This window comes from Cetorhinus maximus, chromosome 20 (genome assembly GCF_964194155.1).
Source record: "Cetorhinus maximus chromosome 20, sCetMax3.hap1.1, whole genome shotgun sequence".
Lineage (NCBI taxonomy): Eukaryota > Metazoa > Chordata > Chondrichthyes > Lamniformes > Cetorhinidae > Cetorhinus > Cetorhinus maximus.
The window spans coordinates 19,656,057-19,681,351 of NC_135898.1; the positions used below are offsets into that span (position 1 = coordinate 19,656,057).

At 46.0% G+C, this 25,295-nt stretch overlaps 1 protein-coding gene across 1 annotated transcript in view; it reads left to right on the plus strand.

The window, feature by feature from the left end:
• Positions 1–25,295, plus strand: part of LOC144694910 (ankyrin-1-like) — a 198,923-nt gene that overhangs the window by 160,608 nt on the left and 13,020 nt on the right. The window contains exons 40-43 of the mRNA XM_078565662.1: positions 6,505–7,036; positions 8,062–8,476; positions 20,975–21,067; positions 24,907–24,990. Coding sequence (XP_078421788.1) covers positions 6,505–7,036; positions 8,062–8,476; positions 20,975–21,067; positions 24,907–24,990 — 1,124 coding nt within the window. The remainder of the gene's footprint in view (positions 1–6,504; positions 7,037–8,061; positions 8,477–20,974; positions 21,068–24,906; positions 24,991–25,295) is intronic.

Here is a 25,295-nt window from a genome sequence, read left to right on the forward strand (position 1 = left end):
TGTAAAGTAAGCAGCCCCCACATCAGCCTTGATACTGGCCAGTACAGCATATACTCCCTTTATTCTGCTCTTTGTGTTAACTGTGTAAAGTAAGCAGCCCCCCCATCAGCCTTGATACTGGCCAGTGTAGCAAATACTCCCTTCACTCTGCTCTGAGCCAACTTCAGTCCCAGTACGAGTTAGCACACTCACCATTGTATATCCCAGTTCCCTTTGTCTTTCAGAGGAACCCTGTCAAACAAGGAACGCCTGACAGTGAATCTGAAGTTACCTTTGTCTAGTGTACATGGAGTGATGAGGCCAGCATCTTTAAGAATCAATGAAATGAAATGTCTGTCAAGTGTTTTACTAGATTGATGAATGCTGTGGACTCAGATCATCCAAATTTGAAGGAAGTTGCTGATGGGGTATTCGTGCTCATCCAACCAGGTTCTTTGAGAGCATTTTTAAGTGAACCTCTTGCCATCACTATGGAATATGGAAGGCCAGTCTACATACTGCATGGGTGACAGAGGGGTGTGTTTCCTATTAGCCTTGTTACAGCAACAGACAGTATAGACACGAGCTGAGGCAGCGTGCCAAAAAAAACCTGTGGTGCACTAAAAAACTGCCACACACATCTCACTGACATTTTAAAATTTCCGTTTGATTAAATATGTGCAATATTTCATTGCAAATTGATAACTATATATAAATATTTCTTTTGTTGCTCCTTATGATTCTGTTAATACCACAGCAGCATGCCTGACAAAGGAAGCCAGGCCTTCATCATAGGATCTTCAGCAGTTATTGACCAACTAGAGCTTTTCTCATCTCCACCTATATTATTAACCTTTTCCCCAGCCTTCTCCTCAAAGTGTGTCACACTTTTGTAATGTATTACTTCAGATGATTGTAGTGCTGCCAATTCCAGTGAAACCAATGTTAAAAAGGAGGTGTAAACTCAGCACCAGAAGTATTTCGTGGCATCAAGTTGCATATCCTGAGAAGCTGAGAGCTTCTGGTATCATTCCCGTTCAGCTCTGGGGCTCTATTTCTCTTTGCTAACACCATGCTACGAAGGCTGTGTGCCCAGTTCAGCCCATAATAGCTAAGCAAGGAGAGCAGTTTTACTGAGGGAGAAGGATATACTTGCCTGGACATTGTAGCTGTACAAATTTGTACCTGGGGTGTGCTATTGCCATGTCAGGTACCGAGTGTTATTGCTGCAGAAGCCAAGCTACCGTAATAAGGAGGTCCCCGAATCTCTGGTGTCCTCTGACCCTCAGATTCCGGCATCCTTTGCATCCCTGGGGCCGGATTTTCGGGCGCGGTGGGCGGGGCTGGTAGCGGCCAGGAGACGGGCCGCCACCCTGTGATTGGGCCTCCGACCACGATTTCACACCGGCTGGCCAATTAACGGCTGCTGGGGTGGAGGCGGGAGGAGGGCGAGCGCTGACGTCAGTGCAGGTGGGGGGGAGGAGAGCAGTTTAAGCTCTCTGAAGGCAGAGAGCTGCCTCAGGGACCTGAAGAATTTTAAAGCCAAAAATAAACTCTATGAAATTCCAAAAGAAATTTCTACCCATAAGAATCACTCATCTAAACATATTGATGATAAAGATTCTGCCCAGGCATTTTTTTTTTTAAATTAATATAGGAAACCTCATCCCGCCCTTGGATGAGGTTTCCTCAAAAATCCGAAAGCCGCTTGGCCGATTCACGCACCCCCCACCCACCCCCACCAACCGTAACGTTGGACAGCGCAGCTAAAAGTCCAGGTCAATTACTACATTAATGGCCTTAATAGGCCTCTGAATTATCGGCGGGCGCGCATGAGAGTTGGCAGCGCGCCCGCCAACCGAAATATCACGTGATGATGTCGGGACACTTGCCCGACGTCACTTGCCCGACATCATCGTGTGCCATTTTACGCCCGATCGGGTTGGGCGCACGCCCACGCACGGGATGTAAAATTCTGTCCCTGATTTTTCAGGGATGATCCTTGTGAGACCCCACTTGTCACCTTCTGCCATGCTGTATAGCTACTCTTTAACTCAAGTCTCTACCATCTGCCTTGCAGCTAGCTAACTATTTCTCCCTGACTCAGCGTGCTTTGACCTTACTTAACATACTGTTGTGTGGAATCTTACCAAAGGCCTTTGGAAATCTAGATCTATTGCATTACCCTTATCTAGCCTTCCTCGTATCACTTCAAAGGATTCGATGAGATTGGTCCACCAAAACTTTTCCTTTTGAAATCCACGCTGACTAGTCATTCTTATATTTTTGGTCTCTCTATGCCTTATAATTTTTCCTTTAGTAGGGATTCCATTATCTTTCCTATCACTGATGCTAAGCTGACTGGTATATTATTGGACATGTTCTGTCTTCCTTCTTAAATATTGTGGTGGCAAAAATGCTCAGTGTAGAGAGTTTGGCCTCTTGACTATCCACTTATCAGTGAATGCAACTCCAAAACACAAAGCTACCCTCAGAACTCACCGTTCATCATTGGAGTGAAAAGACACAACTGGAGGACATTCCTCTTCACGAAGAATTGCCCAGTAGAAGTCTCTTCCTCCTGAAGAAATGTGCAATGTGATCCCCAACAGAACTCGGGTGTCTGCTCAACATTTTAATTAACAGAAATTAGAAGGTTCACAGTGAGGTCAGATAAATCTACCTGCCCATGGGTCTAAAATTCATTAATTTTTTACTCATAGCAATGCATGTGATTCTGGAGCTTGAATAACATTCCTGCTGTTTCAAAGCAGTGGAATTCAAATGCACTGAGTCGAATGCATCTGACGTTATTTTTGCGGAGAAACCAGGGCACTTCTTTATGTTATAACTGAACCAGTCTGATGTGTTTGCTTGTTCTCTTTTCTCACAGAGTGGAATGATTTTTTTAGCAGCTTTGCGAGCTGTTAATCCCAGCAGCATTGGGACGATGGACCCCATCCATTCAGAAAGTTACTCAATCCATAACCAGGCTAAAGAAAAATGGATTCGACATTTTGCTGGAGTCTGGGGGAAAAAAAGAAATTCCTGATTTAATTTAGTTGTCGTGGATATTTTCTTGAATCACAAATGCATTGTGATACATTTCAAGAACTGTATAAGCTCTCCTAAATATAAGGGTTTTTTTGATCATGTAACTCTCTACCCCTTCACAGTTTTTACATGATTGATACAGGTTCTTGTCAAAACTAAACTCCAGCAAAATAAGTGATCCTATTCCAAAGGATTTGCATAGCTAGCAAGCTGATTATTAAGACAATGAGAACACTCAAAAATGAATCCAAAGTTTCTCATTATCACACTCATTAGGCGTCTGATCAAATTCTCGACCTGCAAAACCATTTTGCTGATTGACTGGGCTGTAAGTAATTTTTCCTAACACGAGTGACTATCTTTGGGCTTTATTACTGGTCATTCTATGTGTCCAGCTTCACCAAACAGCATCTAACTGTTTCCAGGTTAGTAACCATATCAGTGCAGGAGGACTCGTGCATTCCAAAGCTACTCAGCTTCACCAAGCAGTTTCTCCAATAAATCCTTTTCAGCCAATAAATAATCTCCATTATCACCTTTGTACATTTCATAGAACTGCTGACAAAGGCACAGGTAACCTGGCAGTAGGCATAGGAAAAGCTTGTCACTCCATATGGAAGTGGGGATAGGAGCAACTTAATAGACAGCAGGGACACTCAAAGGCACGTTTCTGAAGGACAACACAATGAGTACCATCAGGTCCAGAGGCTTTAATGGAGTCTAGAAATTCCAGTGGATCTGATGTGGTTGAAACTTGGTATCCATTTCAATGGGGGAACTGATGTATTAGGTACCATGATCATAAGTTGCATCTCAAAAACCAGATGCTAGCAACTGTTGCATAAAGGCCAGAAAAGGAAAGCAAAGAAAGATTTATGGATATTGCAAGGCAGCGATCAATAGCGGTGAGCTTTGCAGCAGGGAAATCACTTCTTTTCAATGAAGTTGCTTTTCACAACCCTTAGTGGATTTACAGAAGTCGTGAGCAGTGTTAAAATTAGCCCAGAACGTTTCAGGTTGATTGCATCAGGTTACAATGCCAGGCGTGGTAGAAGGGACGAAACTTCCAATCAGTAGTATAGCCCCAGTAGTATAACCTTAATGATCAAAAGACTTGGTTCAGGGGAGGGTCAGAGGAAAGTATATCCCACTTGGCTGACATATCAAGCCTGCTGTTCCTTCATGGGCATGACCATGAGATCAAGATTCATCCCCGGGGCCTGACTGTTACTGATTTTCCACCTGATGGCATTCAAAGCAAAGCTTATCTCCATTGAATATGATGTACCATTGATATTGGTACAAATCATTCAGTTCATAACTTTAATTACTTTAATGTTCATAGAGACATGATAACGATTTTAAATACCTAACTCACTGACCCAAATCAATGAACAGCATCTCATTACTCTGTCTTTATTCTAATTACTTCAATTAAGCCAAAATGTTCTTATTTGTAGAATTGTCTCAAAACAAATTTAACTTATCAGTTGCCCCTTTAAAGTGTTTAATCCCTTTGTGATTGATGTAAGGCCACCGGTCCTTTCCACTTATTAATATCTGATCTGAGAAAATAATTTTCACCGTTCCATTAACCTCGTTCTTGGGATTGCTGTTGTTCCGGTACACAGCGAAGTGGTGAGCTGGTCTTCTCCTTTAGATTGCATTCTCATTCCTAGGTCAGCTAGCTATGTGCTTTTGAGTGCCACATCAAGGTTCGAGTGCCTTATCATTCCAATCCAAGACTCGGGCCATTCTGCATTGATGGGACTGCCATCCTTTGAAAGGGTGTTAAGCCAAGGCCCTGTCTTCCAGCTAAGGTAAAAATTAAAGTCAGGGCATAGTTTGAGGAAGAACAAGAACTCCACCCCACCCCACCCCATCCCATCCCACCCACCCCACAATGTTCAAGCCACGAGTCCTTAATCAGCCATCCCAGAAAGCAATAGGTTAACTCACCATTCGACTGTCGGGCATTACTTGCACGGTTGGAAACCATATCATTGCACTCCAAAAGTAATTTGTTGCTTGAAGAATGTTGAGACATTTCAGCTTCAGAAGCTACAATATATAGAACTCTTTATTTCCTGCCCTGATCCAAAGGCTCCTGGGATCTTAAGCAGAAGGACCATATAGAGGGGAAGTTAAAAACAAAACAGAAGGTTGATTTTATGCAGCATGTTTGTAAAGTGGGGGGAGCCTGAGAACATGCCTGACCCTCAGAGGAAGAAAGGAAGTTAAGACCACAACGGAAAGCCGGTGGGGGTCTTTGGTGCTTCCTGAAGCACTGCCAGTTGCTTGGACACACAAGGTCCACTCTCCCACAGCAGGCCATGGGAAGCGGAGAGCCAAAACAGGATTCTAGAAAATAATAAGGAAGAAAAACATCAATAATGCACCTCTGATGAACTCCCTATTGATGATACCCAGGGCAAATTTAATAAGTGAAATCCATGGTAGCACAGCAGCAAAGGATATTCAGTATAAAGAGGTAAATTTGCACGATATCAGAGTTTAACTCACTTCACATTTTAAGAAGGGACTCTGACTCCCAGAAGCCTTTTTATGAAATCTCCACCTTAATGGCTCCCTGCAATGCAATATGGAGCAGAGGAGGATTTGGTCACGGTACATCGGTAAGCTTGTTAGAACTTGTGTCTGATGGAGTCCTTGGCTTTAGAGTGTGTTATAGCCATCACTAAGCTATTAAAACCAGCCAGCAAGCACCTTGAGGTTAAATGATTGGAGATTAAGGTCATACTTTTCCTGTGGAACAGAAGGCCATGGATATTTGTTAGAGTCAGAGAATAAGGTTAAAACGTCACAAATTCACTAAGAGCATCTCCCTTGTTATAGAGACAGACTGAAAGCATGGGACCTGCAGGCAAGAAAAGGAAAGTGAATATATTGAGATTCTTATTTCTCACAATCCTGTTGTGCTGTGGAGTTGATTCTGGTCTCTTATTGGAACATAACAGAAACAAAGTTAATCCTTTACTTAATTTGTTTCTTTTAAACTTTTATCAGGGAAACCAAGCTTTCAGCGATCTTGCTGTGGTTCTGCCTGTTTGTACAGGCTGGACCTCTAACATCCTCCTGAAGCTCTGGCGCAGTGTCAAATTACTATCTTGTGCTCCATAAACCTGATGGAGATTATGGCCACAGAAATGTTATGTATTTAATTGTTCCCATAATCGACAGTTTTCCCCGATTACATTATAACCCTCTGCATTTTGTTCTGAAGCTTAAACTCGAAAAAATGACTGCCAAAAACTGGAATGGCCAACTTATTGCCCAAAGATAGTCCTGCAGAATTTAACACATTCCACAGCTTCCAATGAAACCTATTGGTTGAATAAAGCCTGGCGGCATAGGAGATCTCTGGTGGTCCATCTCCCCTGTCCCCCTTCCCCTGTATCGTTGTTTATTGCAGGAATGGCTTCTGCAGATGTGCTCTGTCTGCTTGTGTAGGTTTCACCCCAGTGCAGGATGAGATGCTTTCACCTGCTTCACTTCACTACATGATGCCACCTCCACTTCAAGCTGACCAGTTCTGGAACGATGTCACCAGCCTGGATGGTATCCCCATAGCACACACTGACAGCCATTCCCTGATGGATATATCAGATGTCAATGTTTGGTCATCGGGTGACATGCCACCTCTAGTTGTAGCAGAAGACTCCTCACTGGACTGTAGCAAAGCTGATGAATCTCTTCCAGTTGAAGGATTGAGTTCCTTAAATCTCACTGAGGAGGACACAGTGGATTCGGACGCCTTCAATGGCCTGATAGATTTGCTCGACAATGAAGGAGCTCAGAGGTCAGAGAGCAAAGCTGAGATGACAGAAGGAGAGAGTCCAGCCAAGCTGGCCGAGGATCTGAATACAGAGAATGGCATTTCTGTTATTGCAGGGCAACCAAAGGCACACGATAGATGGACAGGATCACGAATCTTGAGAAGAGGGAGCATAGATTCCAAGTGGCCAGACCAGAATGTAGACAGGTAAATGTTAACCTTATTTGGGATACTGAAATATACAAGGGAAGTTCCAGTCATATAAATAAGGGACACAACACCTTGCAGCCTAATGTAAAGGGGATGTTTGGAGGGTATATAAACTTGCTGTTGGATTCTTTACCCTTTCACATCAGTGATGTTTTGCACACCTGTAGGCCCAGCTCATTCAGTAGCTAAAAACTGAGGAAACATCCCAGTAAATGGCAGTGTGACCAATAGCAGGGCCTGGGAAAGCTGTTAGTGAGCTTCTTGGGGATGTGACATGTCAGCTGTGGCACGCTGAGCTTTATCCCAGTAGCAAACGGCCCATTTCCTTTTATTTCATCTGAACGGGTGGATTTTGCACCTTGCTACCTGATGGGGATCTGATTCTCCCAACGCTGTTCAGAATGGATTCAGAACAAAAGGAGCGTAATCCCGTTTCACTCTGTGTCGGGTCCCAGCTCCTTTCCTCCAGTGGAACCGTATCAGCCCATTTGTTCTCTCCATCTTGGGCGAGGTGAAGTTGAGCCATCACTTTATTTGCTGCTGGAGATCAGAACCCAGTCAGCAATGTGTCACGCAAAGTGAAGGGGTGGAAATTGGTTTCGGGGAACTAAAGTGAAACAGGCACTAGCGGCTAGGCTGCCAGTTAGAAAGGGCCCCTGATGTTCAATTCCATTGACTGGAATGTAGTGGAGCCACCCACCTGAGACCAAGAATAGCCTCAAAAGATTTTCCCATTTTATTATGGAAACTCTCCTGAGCCTGGGCAAACCTGTGCAATGGGAACCGTATTGAGAATGCTTGCACAGAAACACCCCGTAACTGGGTTGAGCAATAGGAGGCCTTTGTCTCCTGGGCGTACAAAGGCCAACGCAGCAGATTAGCCTATCCACCGGAGTTTCTGATCGCGAAGCAGTACTGCTGCTTACACTGTTAGTCCTGAGACCCTGGCCCATCCATGTACCGTAGGGCTTTCTTACCTCAGGAAGAAGAGTTAATTTTGTCCCAATTTATCTTTCTCAAAGGTCTCAAATGTTATCTCACAGTTCCATTGTGTCATATCAAACAGTCCGTGAGGAGAGAGGCAGGGTCCCTGAGTTTGAAGGGGCCTCAGGAATACCCTCAATCGCTGAGTCCTGGAAGCCAAGCTTCGTCATTTCACAGAAGGAGGCTTGGGCTGAGATACTTGAACAAAGGCCAACAGAGAATTTGCCTCCCATTGCAAAACTGGAGTCGAGCAGACTGAGAGTGACTGAGGAGAAACTAGTGCAACCAGTGGAAGACAAAGCACAGCTGAAGTCCCTGCGCTACTTTGACCTGAAAGATCTGGAGAACCCCCTTTGTTTATCGTCAGCGGGTACAGCACAGTTTCACCATAGCACCGACCCAAGGAGCAGCTGGATAACTGTGGAAGAGGAAGTAATAAATTCAAGTGAGGAGGTGAGAGACTTTTTCCTTGTTGTTGTTTTGGGTGGGGTGGTGGCGGGGGTGGAATGAGAGGAGAAACTCCATGCAAAGAGTATTGTGCATTGTCAAGATCATAAAGTGGCTGGGCGAAATTAAAGACTTAGCTCTCAACTCATCCAAGTCGATTGCAATGTGGATAAAGGGACAGTCTGGTACAGCATTATTCTGAAACATCCAAACCTCCCATCCCTCATTCAGCAGTCGATAGCCAATCTCTAATGGAACAGGAGCCGGTGGGGATTCAGGGGGGTGGACAGGGAAATAAAATTGGCTCAATTCCCAAGGCTCACAAACAAGGATGTGCAATGTGCTTGTCAAATAAGGGCAAGGTCAGAATTGGCTGCATCTGCCCCATGCAGTTGAATAGCCCATCAGCATTCATTTTCTCGGGCAAAATGCCAAAACCACCAGAACCTCAGCAGGAATAACCGCCTTCAGCAAAGGAGTGGCGGGGGGGGGAGAAATGTTAGGGCAAGGGAAGGAAAGCAAGTGGGAAACCTGGTTCCTCCTGACTGGAAAGTAATTGATCACAGGGTTACAACCCGTTTTACTCAACATTTCGGTGCAATTGTGTGAGCAATTTTAACTTCCTTTGAATGCTAGCAGATTTTGTTCAAGGGGCTTTATCACACCCCCAGAGAGATTTCTAAGCAATGTGGACTGGTATTATTCATCCAAGAACATCGCATCCACGTATATCACTGGAATCAATAGCTTCCCACATTTACCAGAGATAACAATTTCACTTGGATTCAGGGGGAAAGCAAATCCAGGGAAGCTATCTCACTGCCGATTCTTGCCTCATGTATGCTGGCTGAAAGCTGATATCAGCTCCTGTGAAGCCAACCTTGACATTAACAGAACGTCCAACAACCAATTCTGAGACGCCTGAACAAGCTGAAGAGTGGGATATTCAGAGTTGGTTTAGGTGAAAGGGTTACATTGAGGAGTTTAGAACGTTCTGATATGACAACGTATAATTCTGCTATAGCGCGCTCACCGTAAAGTAGATATTTCAAAGTAGGAGGCTGCTTTTTTTTTAACTGTAAGCTCGTGTCAGCCAGTCTAGGCCATTAATAGATTGAGTGATAGTCAGGGACTGTAAATCAGGCCAAATCAGGAGTTGCCCTCCTTACACCACAGTGTGAAGGGCAAAGTGACAGGCAGAAACGTGAGCTGAGTTCCAGCCAGTCCAATGCTCCCTGCTGTAATGGTGTTTCTAAATATAACCACTAGCTGACACAACTGGACATCTTTTCAGTTCTTCCTTCCCTGGTAAACATTCTGACAGGAAACTCGTGGCACTCCCATGTGATTTCACTGGACAGGGTGAGACCAGACAGCTCTTAAAGGGAGAAATCAAAAACTGGCACAAGCCACAGGCTGAGAATGGAAAGAAAATCTGCCCGAACCTTGAGAGGAGGTCATCAGGAGACTCCTGTGGGGCACTACACTCAGGGGAAGAAAGGCCAATGTTTCTGGGTTCTATGAAGCAGCGAATGTGAATTTACCTGACAATCTTGACTGACCCACTTGGTGTGTTGTGATTCTTCTGGGTGCCTTCATTCTGACAAAGACTGGGCTCCTCAGGATGATATGGTGGTTGCTTGCCCATCATTGCAGGTACTCGCTCTACGTGCATCCATTCATAGAGAGCGGCTGTGATGAGTCACGTGTATTGGCAGAGTTAGGGTTAGCGGGAGGACATATGCTGCTGTTGATGATTACGCAGACAGCCCCATTCTCCACGTCACAGCCGAGGTGGGAAGATTGCTGATTGTAATATTGAGAAAGAGCTGAGTCCAGTGCCTTGTGTGTAGTAATATGCAAAGAAGGAGTTGCATTCTATAGCAACTTTTACAACCTCAAAACACCCCAAATGACACGACAATGACACGTCATTGGTATAATGTAGGAAATGAGCATACAAATAGCAATGTGTTAATGACAGGATACACCAGGGATAACTCCACTGATGCCGTTCCAGATCGCACCATGATCCGCCAGAGAGGGCCTCGGTTTCTCGTTTCCTCTGAAAGGTGACATCTCTGATAGTACAGCACCCTCACAGTACTGCACTGGAGTGTCAGCTCATGTCCTCTGGAGAGAGACCTGAGACTGTCAAGAGTGGGATTTGAACTCTCAACCCCTTGACTGAGAAATGTGAGTGCTACCCACTGAGTCACAGCTGACTGCTGATGTCAGTCTAATGGTGCTGCCTGAACCATAGTACCAGCTGATGCCAAGCTGATGCCATCAGTTCCTTCTCTCAGTGAAAAAATAATTTGAATTTTTGTTGCACTTTTCATGTTGTCAGGACATCCTGAAGTACTATACAAGATATGAATAGTTTTTGAAGTGACATTGATGTTATAATGGAGGAAAATGTAGCACAGCCCAATCTCACAAACAGCAAGGAGATAATTGACCAGTTTGTTACCTTTTTGGTGTTGGTAGAATATAATGTGCTAGATTATTGAAAGATAACTCAATATTTGAAAGATATGAGCATATTTAGAATTTTTAATGCAGTGATTCAGTCTCAGTGCTGGTGATTGAATAGCTGTCTTGTACTGTCCTGAGCAGTAACTGTATCACGGTAATATTACAAGCCTCAGGTGTCACTGTGGTGGGGGAAGGAGTTGGCCTGCTCACAGTGCTCAGTGGGAATCCAGGTCCAAGATAACCACAGTTCTCCAACAAATAGGGAGCGCTTGTCCAAATTTCCACTTTGCAGAGCTGGCTTGAGGAGTGGACAGTGGCCTGACACTGATACCATACTGGAATGTGCGTGGTTACAAACCCTTTTGAACCTTGTCTCACCACAGCAGCCAACCTTGATCCTGTGGCACGGCCTCATTAGAGAGTGCCACTCCCGGCTTCAGTGTGTCCTGACTTTCACTGAAGTCGCTTTAAACATGGCTTGTGGGATAAGTGAAACCTTGGCCAGTTGATCCAAATCCCTCCAAAGGATCAGATGTCTTATTTTGTTCCAACTGATGTAAAGTCAATCTGACTGAACTCAGGCCCCCTTCAATCTGATCAAAGTGCTGCGTCTGGCTCAGACTTGGCTGAGATACATTAGGTAAATCTCATTTTTCCACTAAGCAGCACTTCCCATCTCTGAAAACAGGCAGTCTAGAAAGCACCTACATCTACAAGAACAGATTTGCACCCTGGGATGTGCTGTTACTTATTCACAAGGTGGCAATGATGCTCTGGCCCCAACAGCCTCTGATCCTTCCTGTACAGTCCCGTTCAGGTAGACATCTTGTAGACAGCAAGGGACAGGGTCCTACAACATGGCACCAGGTGCTTAGGATACATTGGCTAGCACCTAACTTGAATGGCTAGTTGAGTGAGCTACGCCTGCAATCATTTATTCAGTGAGATTGATGAATATATTTTTAGCCCTGTGGGATTCCACTGAGTAACACATTGAAGTTTATAGTACAGAGACATTAATAGCTTATGGATATTTTGGTACAAAAATCTTTATCCATTTGCAAATGTGATAAATCAGGTATAACTATATGTGGAGCATTTGTCTGTCGGCAGCACTGTAAATGGTGAGATCCACTGTACATGAACTCGGAAGCAGAATCCTGTTACACCATGTTTTCAGCAGCACCATGTGGACAGGGAACCAGTCATTCCCTGGTACTTCCTGCTTTCTCTGTCAAAAACCCTCCACCCAGATTCATGTTCGGGGGAGGCCTTTCCTGCTTTGGAGTGCAAAGGAGCTCAGGAAAATCAAGGATATTCCTGGTATCACGCTTTCAGCAAAAAATGCTGACACATTTTAAAATTTAATTTAATTAACATTTAGTTAAAAATATATAACTGGGAGACTTAAACCAACTGGGAGATGTAAACCAATGCCAGACACAAGATAATTAGATGAGTTAAATGTAACTGAGAAATGTAACTTCAGAATTCAGAATCGTTTCTTAATGGTTACTTAGCCAACTGTATGAAAGACGCCAAACAAAGATAAGATACCTGTCCATGGAGAGAGGAAAAACGGAGAGTGATTCAATGTAGATTTGCCATTGAATCCCGGTCTCCACCAAATGGCACACCTTGAACTGGGATTAACTCTATTGCTGTGTGCCACATTGCAGTAAACATCACCGAATGGGGGCTGAATAAAATCGGTGCTCCCTTGGTCTAATTTTTCCCCACCCTCTAACCCTGCTACCCTTAAAGCCTATATTTGGTTTTAATTCCCAAGTGCAACACTGTGGGGAATTGATTAATAATATATTAAAGAGGCTCCCTGTCATACTTTCCTCCATACATTCCAATTGTTTAAAACAGCATGTCCTCCAACACACAACAATGCCACAGGGGTCTGCTAGTATATAATTCTATTTAATACGTGTGTGTATACATGAGAGAAACACAAGGCTCAGAGTGAGCCCCACAGCCCCAAAATAGATGTTTCAAAGTCTTCAGAGAGAATATGTGACAGAACATAACCACCCAAAAAGTAGGATAAAATCCTGGAACCCAAAAATTAGAAACAGAATTTGGCTTTTTCAGTCACCTTAAACTTCTGGCTCGAATTATGAATTCAGATGAAATTCCAGACAGTGATTCCTAAATACAAGGACAACTTGCTGTGGAATGAATATGGAAATTGATTCAGTCGTTGTGAGTCGGTGACTGCTGATCCATCAGGCTATGTTAGCTACTTTTCTAGAAATGTTATAAACAGGATCTTTATTTTTCAATCGATCTCATCGTTTGGTGTTGTAAAGGTGACAGCTGTGAAAGGCAGAACGACAGTGAAGTTTCATTGTGAAGGATCAGAGCAAGGGTGTGCAGTCACGGGTTTCTTGATTATTCCAGAGCGAGAGGGTGACAGGGAAAGTTCATTGGTCCTTCACATCCAGCAATGGACTTATATTGTAGGAAATGAATAATCATTGGGTGTGTGTCATATTAGCATATCACAGAAACATAGGAACAGGAATAAACCATTCAGCACCTCGAGGCTGATCCACCATTCAGTAAGATCAAGGCTGACCTTCATCTCCATCCACTCGCCTTGACTCCATATCCCTTAATACCCTTGCTTAGCAAAAGGTCAACCCATCTCCAGTTTACAGCTATGGATTGAACTAGACTCTGCTGCTGTTTGTGGGTGTGAGTTGCACACGCTGTCACTGGTTCGTGTGCCTTTGCCCGTGATTTTAACAAAGGCTTTAACCATTGTGCCTCATTCAAAGCACCAGATTGATTGAGCAAATCTTCCCATTTTGCACTATCTGGCTGTGCACAAATTGGTTCTGCCTTTGTGTTCCTGACAGCCGTGACTGCACTTCAGTGTCGCTTGCTGTATGGGAAGCTTACATCAAACGTTCCTGGTGGGTGTGAGAATCTGTTCCCCCATGGAAGCTACCGGCCACCCCCTCACCCTGGCCATCTCATGTGACTTATCTGCCCCCAATGTGTTCATCACAATAAGCCCCCACTAATCACTTTCTTTTACTGCCATCAGTACACATTCCCCTTCTATATCCCAACCCTCCTACCTCCTGTATTCACCCCTGGGAAACTCTCACCAAGTCACTGGGGATTGTATGTTCAAAATCCCAACTGGCTGACCTTTAACCGTCCATTCACCATGATACTTCTGCAGCTACCGGTCTATCAATCTCGTCTTCACCTTCATCTTTGTTCTTGTTCTCATTAAAACCATTACTCTGTTTCACCTAGTTCTTCTCGATGACCCTTATCTCCACTCCCTCAAATCCATGGGACGTGACAACGATGGCAGAAGACTGGTTAAATCACTCACCACCAGACCTGAATGGCCCACACAAAGCACTCAGCCTCGCCTTCAAGCCTGTCATCTTCACCCCTTTCCAAAGTTCCACCCTTCACCCCTCTGTCCTTGCAAATTGCCCATCCCCAAAGCTCCAGGGCCAGAGAGAGAGATCCATGGGCCCCAGTGCTTCAGTTTCCAGGTCTATGTAACACAACTTTTAACCCAAGGACAATTTCTGAATGGTTCATAGTTGTGTCAGTGTTTACTTGATCAGCAAGTCTGAAGACTCTGCTGACTGCTCCTTCTCACTGCAATATATTTTCAATATCTACTGTGCAACATACCTTTATCGCGATATTTCAATACCTCATAAAACTCATAAAAAGCATTAAGACAGAGTAGGTAGGTAGTCAAAAGGACAAGATGGAAGTCGTGGTAAAGGCTCTTGAGAATCATGGTGCAATGTAAAAAAAGGTTACTGATTCACTATGCCCAGAATTTTGCCGTCAGCGATTTGGGGGCGAGGCCCGCTTGCCGACGGAAAAATTATGTGGAATGACGTCAGGAGGAACCCCCGACGTCATCCCGGTCCATTTAAATTTTTAGGAAGGCGGGCGGACAGCGAAATCAGCTGTTCGCCCGCCGACCTGTCAATGGCCAATTGAGGCCATTGACAGGATCATTAAGCTCATTGAAAGGCCCTGCCCATCCAACCTTAAGGCTGGTGGGCAGGCCAGGAGCCCCAGCGGGCTTCTGAAAAAAGATAAAACCTCATCCACCGGCGGGATGAGGTTTCATCTCAGTTTTTAAAAAGTTTGTTAAAGTTTCACTCATATTTATTAACATGTCCCATCTCGTGTGACAGTGTCACATGAGGGGGACATGTTAATAATGTTTTTCTTTCTCTATTTTTAAAGTTTTTTAAACATTCAGCACTCTCCCTGAGACAGCACTTAGTCTCAGGGAGCAGTGCGCATGCATGAAAGAGCGCACTTTGACAGATGGGGAATCCCTCCACCCCTCGCACAGGAAGTGCAGGCCGCTAGGCGGGCCTTAATTGGCCCGCCCACTCAAAATGGCGTCCGGCCCCGTTTCGGCGGCGGAGTTCGGCTGCCAGCCTGCAGCCGAGCCGGTGGGGCCTGCCTGCCAACCGAGGGCAAAATTCTGGCCTATGAATCCATTACGCATTCTCGTCCTGGTGATTTCACCCCACAAAGCCTGCTCACTGTAAACATCCATGGGCAACAAAATAAACAGAACTCCAGCCATGATTCCACCCTCTGTTCACAAGATAATTATGGATGACAAAGGCCATATCGTCCAGCTCATCTCATCTCATCCATCCAGAATGACATACGAACAGGAGCAGGAGTAGGCCATTCGGCTCCTCGAGCCTGCCTCACCATTTGAGAACATTGCCTACATTATACGAGTGACTACAGCTGGAACGTACCAAATTGAATGTAAAGTGATTTGAGACATTGTGAAAGGTGCCGTATAAATGTAGGTTTTGTCTTCCTTTCATTACAGCTGAATGCAGCAGGCAGAGTGACTGTAGCAATGGTGAAATTGGAGGCCCAGTGTTGATTCTCTAAGAATAATTAGTCACTGAGCAATCAACTGATGTTAGAAAAGTGGCTACAAAGAAATCACTACATTTGCTGAACAATTCAACTCTGTAGCTAATATGTCCCCAATGCCCCCCTCCAACATCCCCTCAAACCCTCCCCTCCAACCTCCCCCCTCCAACATCCCCTCAAACCCTCCCCTCCAACCTCCCCTCCAACCTCCCCCTCCAACCTTCCCCTCCAACATCCCCTCAAACCTTCCTCTCCAACCTTCCCCTCCAACATTCCCTCCAACCTCCCCACCAACCCTCCTCTCCGATCTCCTTCCAACATCCCCTCAAACCCTACCCTCCAACCTCCCCCTCCAACCTTCCCCTCCAACCTCCCATCCAACCTCCCCTCAAACCTCTCCCTCCAACCTCTCCCTCCAATCTCCCCCTCCAACCTTCCCCTCCAACCTCCCCTCTAACCCTCCCCACCAACTTTCCATTCCGACCCTTCCCTCCAAACCACCCCTCCAACCCTCCCGTCCAACCCTCCCCTCCAACCATCCCCCTAAAATTCCCCCTCCCAACCTTCCCCTCCAATCTCCCCCTACATCCTTCCCCTCCAACCTTCCCCCAACTCCCCCCAACCTGTCCCTCCAACCTTCCTCCAACCCTCACCTCCAACCCTCCCCTCCAACTCTCCCTCCAAACTTCCCCTCCAGCCTCCCCCAACCTCCCCTCCAATATTCCCCCAATCCTCCCTCCAACCTTCCCCTTACACTCCCCTCCAACACTCACCTCCAACCTTCCACTCAACCCTCCCCTCCAAACCTCTCCTCCAACCTTCCACCCAACCCTCCCCTCCAAACCTCTCCTCCAACCTCCCCTCTAACCTTCCTATCCAAACTGCCCCTCCAACCTTCACCCCAACCCCCCTCCACCCTTCCCACAATTCTCCTCTCCAACCCTCCCCTCCACCCATCCCCTCCAGCCCTCCCCTCCAGCCTTCTCCCTCAAAACTCCCCTCCAAACCTCTTCTCATCTCCAACCCTCCGCTCTAACTTTCCCCTCCAACCCTCCCCTCCAACATCTCCCCTCCAACCACTCCCTCCAACCATTCCCTTCAACCATTCCCTCCAACCCTTCCCTCCAGCCTTCTCCCTCAAAACTCCCCTCCAACCCTCCCCTCCAACCCAACCCTCCCCTCCATCCCTCCCCTCCAACCATCCCCTCCAATCATTCCCTCCAACCACCCCCTCCAACCATCCCCTCCCCTCAAGCCCTCCCTTCCAAATCTCCATTCCAACCTCCTTTCCAACCTCTCCTCCAACCCTCCCCCCAACCCTCCCCTCCAACTTTCCTCCCAACCCTCCCCTCCAACCCCCACTCCAACCCTCCCCCCAACCCTCCCGTCCAACTTTCCTCCCAACCTTCCCCTCCATCCCTCCCCCCAACCTTCCCCTTCACCCTTCCTCTCCAACTCTCGCCTCCACCCAGACATCCTTCTCCTCTCACCCCACCCCACACAGTATCTAATTGGTTGTAAAATGACAGGGATGTGAGTGACCATTTTTCCAGCAGGAACACTCTCAGTTGCTGCTGCTGCTTCTCAGCTTTGGGCAGGTTCGTGGTTTCCTGGCGGGATTTTCAAAAGAAAAAATCAGAATCACGAAGCTGCCCCAAGGTTGGAAGCAACAGCAGCAACTCGTGAAATTGATTTGACGCTGACGAGACCCCCATGAACAAGTTCGGAACTTTCAGTCTGACAGGTCCGTGTGTATCAGGTCTGCAGCTCCGGCTGCTCAGTGAGGACAACGAGAAACTATTTGAAACACTGAGCCCCCTCCTGCCAGTCCCTAGGCCCAGGTGCGCCCGCCCTCTCCTGAGCCCTGCCCACTTCCCTTTCCTCTCCCAAATCCACACCCATTTCTCTCTCTCTCTGTCTCTTAATTCCATGATGAATCCCTCCAATCAGGCTCCTGTCCCTGCCACACCCCTGACAGGCCCTTACCATAGCCAAGATGACACTCTACGTGAATGTGACGATGGCAAACTTGCCTTCCTCATCCTTCTTGACTTGTCTGCAGCCCTTGACACCACTGACCACACCATCTTCCTCCAATGCCTCCCCTCCATCATTCAGCTGGGCGCACGGTTATCTGTCCAGTCATAGCTAGAGTTTCTCTTGCTATTCCTACTGCTATACCATTACCTCTAGAGTCCCCCAAGGACCCATCCTTTTAGCACCCCCCACCTTCCATTTCTCTTCTCCATGCTGACCCTTGGCAACACCTTCCAAAAATGCCACATCAATTTACACATGCACCCTAACCCTGCCTCATCACCGTCTCGCACAACCCCTTCACGTCTCTGATTTATTGCAGTGTTAGTCCGACATCCAGTACTGGATGAGGAGAAATTTCCTCCAGCTAAATACCGGGAAGACTGAAGACTTGGAACTGGATTTTCATCCTCGAGATGGGTAGCGGGAGCTGGGATATTACAAAGCCCAGCCCAGCCCACCTCTCCCACCTCGGGAGAAGGTGCAAGGAAAGATGGGATTTTCATTGTGAGGGTAGGGTGGTGAGCATGGGCTGCAGTCAGACCAGCCGACTCTGGGTGCCGAGGCCTGCCTGCCTTGATGCCCTGGGACTTCACCTCAGTAATAGTGAATAAGTAGGCCACCCAGTCCTCACCCCTCACTCCCCACACACACCCTATGCCACCTCATGCCCACCTACCCATCCCTATGGCTCTTCATGCACCGCATGACAAACTGTGACATTTCCATGCCCATTCACCCACTATACCCTGTACAGAACCAATTGAATCTTTTAGTGGCAATAGGATATGTACCTCGGGATGGGCAGGGTGTGGGGGGCCAGAGGGGGGTAGGTGAGAGTGGGGGGTTGGGGGGAGAGGCGGGAGTTGGTGGGGGGGTGCGAACCTTGACATGGGGGGCATGAGGAACTCACCTTTAAAAGGCTCCCTCCTGCAGACTATAGTTCACAACACCTCCAAGGTGCCGTGAATCACGGCTCTTTAAAAAGCTGGCCAGATTCCATGAAAATTGTGGGGAATTAGGACGTGCCTGTTACTGCAATGGAGCCGGACTTGCTGGGAGTGCAGGATGCGGGCTCATGATCCAAACCAGCCTGCACCCTTAAAAGGCACCCCTGAAAATCGGAAACCTCAGGAATGAGTTCAGGAATCCTGGAATGAGGTCCCGGCCCCTCCGATTTCACCCCATCCACGGAGTCTCCACAGCTCCATGAGAAAGAGCTCCATTGTGTTTGGTTCCCCTCACAAAATCTGTTCCCTGGACAATGAATTCACCCCTCTCCATGGTAAAGGCCTGAGGCTGAACCACACCACTGCAGCCTCCGTGTCATATTTGACCCTGAGCTGAGCTCAAGCTCACACATCCAGGCCATGACCAAGACCTGCCGTCCTCCACCTCCATAACATCACTCAACTCCAGCCCTGCCTCAGCTCATCTGCCAAAAGCCTCATCCATGTCACCGTTACCTCTTCTATTCCAACACTCTGCTGGCTGGCTTCCCATCGTCCACCCTTGAACCCACACCAAGCCCTGTTCCTGTATCGTCCATTGTGCTCGCTGACCTACATTGGCTCCCAGTCCAGCAATACTTAGATTTTAAAATTCTCATCCATGGTTTCAAATCCCTCCATGGCTCTGTGCCTCCGTTTCTCTGTAATCTTCTCCTCCTCCAGCACGACAGCTCTCTGCGCTCCTCCAATTCCGGCCTCTTCAGCATCCCCAACTTTAATCACTCCACCATTGCTGGCTGTGCCTTCAACTGCCTGGGTCCTAAGCTCTGGAATTCCCTCCCTAAACCACTGTGCCTCTCCACCTCCCTGAAGATACTCCTTAAAATCGACCTCTTTGACCAAGCTTTTCGTCACCTGTCTTCACATCGCTTTACTACGCTCCTGTGGAGCACCTTATGACATTTTACCATGTTAAAGGTGCTATATAAATGCAAAACAAAAACAGAATTACCTGGAAAAACTCAGCAGGTCTGGCAGCATCGGTGGAGAAGAAAAGAGTCGACGTTTCGAGTCCTCATGACCCTTCAACAGAACTGTTCTGTTGAAGGGTCGTGAGGACTCGAAACGTCGACTCTTTTCTTCTCCACCGATGCTGCCAGACCTGCTGAGTTTTTCCAGGTAATTCTATTTTTGTTTTGGATTTCCAGCATCCGCAGTAGTTTTTTGTTTTTATCTATATAAATGCAAGTTGGTTGTTGACAAAGCTAAATAAATGCGGTCTTTTTATTTTCTGACATGAAAATGTTACGTACCCAAATTTAATATCGCACAGAATTTTTTTTAAAGGAGGGGGCCCTGGGGCAAAATTGTTTTCTGCCCTGGGGCTGTTAAATGGAAATGGGAAAACAAAGCCCATCATAAGCTTTGTACAGCTGGAGATATACATTTTAAGTTGGGTGTACCTCAAACTCAGTGGCCGCATGTGACAGGTTATATAACTGCAATTTTCCATTAGCACAGCAGATTATTGTGCAGTGAGTGCGTTTAGGGACAAAACAGGCAAGTTTTGTAAGTCTGAAAAAGCAAACAGCAAAGCCCCAGAAAGTCACAGTGAATCAGTCAGTGTCTAAAAGTGAAAACCGCTTAGTATTTAATGTGGACACCCTTCTGGTCCTGAAATGTTAACTTATCTTTGTGTTTTTTAGCTGCAAACAGACTTGGTGTGAGTTTCCAGTACTTACAGTCCTTTTTACAGCAGCCTTTTGAACACATGTTAATATTCAAACTGAGCGTTCCCTGGATTATCTGAAGAGCTCCTTTCTATAATTTAGACTAAAGACTGTGGAACAGTTGCTCTCAGGTATCAAATATCCTGGGAACATTTCCCATGTGCTGACAGGGATTGAGTAGCAAAGCCCTGAGCCAACAGTGCAAGCCTAAAATTATCCTATGTAGCTGCAGCCGCCGGTGCCACTGATCTCAGTAGCCATGCAGAGCGAGGATGCTCACATTGCTTAGTGAGTTCCTCATCGGCCTGGTGCTGCTTGGCTTTTTCCTCGTCAGCTGTCAGAATGTCTTTCAAATTGTGTCGAACACTGTGCAATTTGTGCTGAAATATATCCACCAGGAGTTAGACAAGCAGCTCGGAGAGAGTGAGACCAGCTCCGATGATGAGGAGATTGTCACCACCAGGGTCATTCGGCGGAGGCTCATTGTCAAGGTAGTGCCTGGGTTGCAGTGGCTGTTCTTCTTGGCCTGCGCAGGTTTGGGAGCGTGCTCTGCTAACCACCATGTGTATACTAATGGCTGGTCTTTTGACTTTATATGCCTACACTGAGTTCTGCTGATGAAACCTGGTCTTTATATAGCTTGCCTTTTATGAGCTGTACTGCATGTCATTCCTGTAAGTGAAAGAGAGTGTGTGCAGACTTCAACCCCTCCATACACAGTATGGCATGAGGATGCAGCAACTGAACTGGATGTTTGGAGAGAGGGTGGATTAGTTAATGGATGATTTTGTGTGTGTGAGAGCTAAGCTGCTTACATTGTCACGATGTTGTTGCTAAGACTTTAGCTGTACCTTCATGGTCAAAGGTGTGTTTGCACCTCATGTACTTCCAACAGGACCCGAGACATGAGACTCCTTGTAGACCCTTTGATCACTCCTGCTGGAGAAAGTGTGAAGTACACATCTAGGACTTTTTGGGACTTAAAATGAACTTATATGGGGACTGGCAGCACCCTGCAAGTACACAGAGACACCACTTGTAAGTTCTGGGTCTACACTTGAGAGAAAGAGAGAGAGAGAGACTCCTCGTGCACGAGCATTGATATTAATCCATGGTGTTTGAAATCCAGATTAACTGGGTGCTGTCAATGAACTCTGTTTGAATTGTGTTTTGCAAGATGCTATGAACGGGTAATGTGATGCCAACGATCGCCCCCTTCAGTCTGCCCATGGCAACACGAGAGCTCCCGGTGGGCATTGAACAATGCGGCAGACTAATTGGAGGGCTCCATCTGTAGTGTTAGCATTGTGGTAAAGACAAAACTGCTTCCTACTAATGTTGGGATTGTGGTGTACATGTACAGCCTGCCTCGCAAACCTTTGAATAGAATGGCCCCCCTGACATAGAGGAGCAATAGGAATGAGCAAGAGATGGATTGGGTTTTCATTCTAGAGAGCATGGATGTCCTTGTGGTTTGGATGTATGGTATTGGCAGCTTTGCGTTTAACTAATGTACAGGATTCGGATTTAAATAGAGTTCAGGAAAAATACAAATCCAAGGACATGAACTTCACTCTAACTGGATGGTTAAAAGCCTGCACATTCTAACATAATGGTATTGCAGTCAAAACCTGACACCTGACTCAGCCTAAGTGGCAGCAGGCACCCCCTGCCCTCGACCACCCCTCTCGGGTTCCAGGACACCCGATCAGATAGGTTCTTGTTCTGACTGTCTGCATGGATGTGATTTGTATTTCCAAGAGGTGAGCAGAAAATGTAGACAACATTCTCAAGGTTTATTATTCATGTATTCAGTTACTGATTGGGACCATAGACGGGAATGAACATTATAAAGAAGATAGACTTGCAGAGGTCTAGTAGATGCATGAATTGGTATAGTTGGACCCTGGTATAAAATTGAGAAGAGAAAGAAATGATTTTGAACACTGCAGAGTTGTGGAAAAAGAGCAGGGCAGTATGATTAGTTTTGGGCTATAGTTGCAAAGACACAGAGGTTTCCTTCTGTACTCTAAACTGGTCTGCTTCTCTGAGGGGTTGACTATGAGTAAAAATGCTTTGAAATTGTGCCTTTCAGTGCACTGGATATATTCAGTAAGTAGAAAGACAAGGATTCCAGCTAACAGTTTAAAACTCATACCAACATAGGAACAGGAGTAGGCCACTCAGCCATTCGAGCCTGCTCCGCCATTCGATAAGATCATGGCTGATCTGATTGTAACCTCAACCCCACATTCCTGCCTACCCCCAATAACCTTTCACCCACTTGCTTACCAATAATCTATCTCTCTCTGCCTTAAAAATAGTCAATGACTGCTTCCTCCACCTTTTCAGGTAGAGAGTTCCAAAGACTCACGACCCTCTGAGAGAAAAAAAATCCTCCTCATCTCTGTCTTAACTGAGCAACCCCTTATTTTAAAATGGTGACCCCTAGTTCTAGATTCTCCAATAAGAGGAAACATCCTCTCCACATCCACCCTGTCAAGATCCCTCATAGAATTCCAGATTGCCAAATTTAGTTTCAGTATTGCTGAAAAATTATACATGCTTTTCATCTCGCGCTCCTCAGGACAGATGCAAGAGTGCCAAATTTCAAAGGGAATAACAATTTATGGATGGAGCCCATTAATGTGTGTAAGGAAATTCTTACATGAGGAATGTGGTATCTGAATTTCAGTGCCAGTGCGATGTGAAGAAGGTAGGGCATATGCCCCAATGACTGGCAGATCATGTCAAACAGCATGTCCCTTTGGATGTTTCCAATAGCTAGAGTACTGACTGTACTCAACCAACTGGTGCTTGCAAAGCTCAGAACATATTGGTCTAACGTTAGATGTGATTCTGCGTTTGGACAGCACTTGCTGAACAATCCAGGGTGTGCTAAGAATTAGGCTAAGAACCAATTTAAGATTATCAGTCAGGCTCACAATGTGGCTCACTTACATTTGCTAGAGGCTACATATATTCATATGCAGGGACCAGGCCTCTATCGGTAAAAGGAATTATCCAAACATTGCACTTTTTGAAATAAACAAAAGCATGGAGGAACAATAGTTCCCTATTGCATTCCCCATGGCAACCCCTCAACCAATCAGAGTCCACTTGCCAACCAATCAGCACCTTTTCCTCATGCAGTATAAATTGTTGTTCCCTTTGAAATTTGGCATTCTTGCGTCTGTCCTGATGAGTGCAAGATGAAAAGCTTCAACAGTAAGTCTCTTTATTCAACAATACTCAAAGTTCTGTACTACCAAATGACTGAATTTAACTTTGTTTGGTTTTTGCAGACATGGATCAACTGTTAAAATTGGTGGACTATATGAAGATGAACTAAATATTAGATGATGAATCAAATTGTAGGGTTCACCAATCAGGCAGGTGCCTGAGAGTGGTCAATATAATCACATTAATGGTTCTGCCATCTTCCCCCAGACTGATGACCCTAACATGTACTAAGATGTATTTGATAAGTTTTCCAAAGTGCAACATACAAGAAGAAAATGAGAGGAAAGAGATGAGGTGGGATCGAGATGAACCTGTAGCTGGTTCATATGTTAGAATTTGCACCATTCACATTGCACAGCTGCCTGCCATACCTCTTTTCAGGAAGTGCCCAATGTTACCAGCTGGTAGCTGCCTCTGCCGTGCCGTAAATTGTCCTGTGTTGCACATATACTCACAGTTAGCCCAGGATGTAAGCGAGATGCAAGGATTATGAGTGTGAACAAGAGTTTGGGAATTGCTACCAACTGAAACAATGGCTGGAATTTTACAGCCCTGTTGTGGTGGGGGCAGGGCCGTAAAATGTGGCAAGCCATTCTAAACGGTTGCTAAACGATATATTTGCCGATGGAAGAGGCCGACATTTCAGGCAAACATGTTGCTGGAATGTTGACGTATTTATGTAACACGAATGGCACCTTCACATCAGGAATGTCGTCACTGCATCCAGGCTAAAGGGAAAGCTTAACATTGACATTTATCCTTTAAGTGACATGCCAATGAGGGTTGGCAGCGTAAACTCCGTTGACTTTGGCGGGAACGTAAAATCCCACTGGGTAAAGTTCCGCCTAATGTTCCAGCAACATGACAATCGAGCAAATGTTGTGTGTACCACAGCGCCATAGTAGCCAGATTTGGAATGGCTTTGCCTGGAGGTTAACAATTGCCAAGGCTGTGTGGTATTTTTCCTTTAACCTATAGCGGGTATTGTCTTGTCGTATCATGGAAAGACACCTGGGTGGATGTGTGTGGGGAGGCTAAGAGTTTAGGATTAACATCCAACTGATTCTCCTTCCATTCCAACACACAGGGGGAAGAAGCAAAGAACATTCCGGGAGAATCGGTGACGGAAGAGCAGTTCACAGATGAAGATGGCAACCTCGTCACTAAGAAAGTAATGAAAGTGTTGAATATTGTGCGGGGCAGGACTTTGATGTATGAAAGGGGGTGTCATGCTAGGTAGGCAATGGAAGGGACCTGGAAAAGCCAAACGGTATATTTGCCGATGGAAGAGGCCGACATTTCAGGCAAATATGATGCTGGAATGTTGACATATTTGTGTAACACGAATGGCACCTTCACATCAGGAATGTCGTCACTGCATCCAGACTAAAGGGAAAGCTTAACGTTGACATTTATCCTTTAAGTGACATGCCAATGAGGGTTGGCAGTCTGAAGCTCCCTGTCTTAACTGATGGC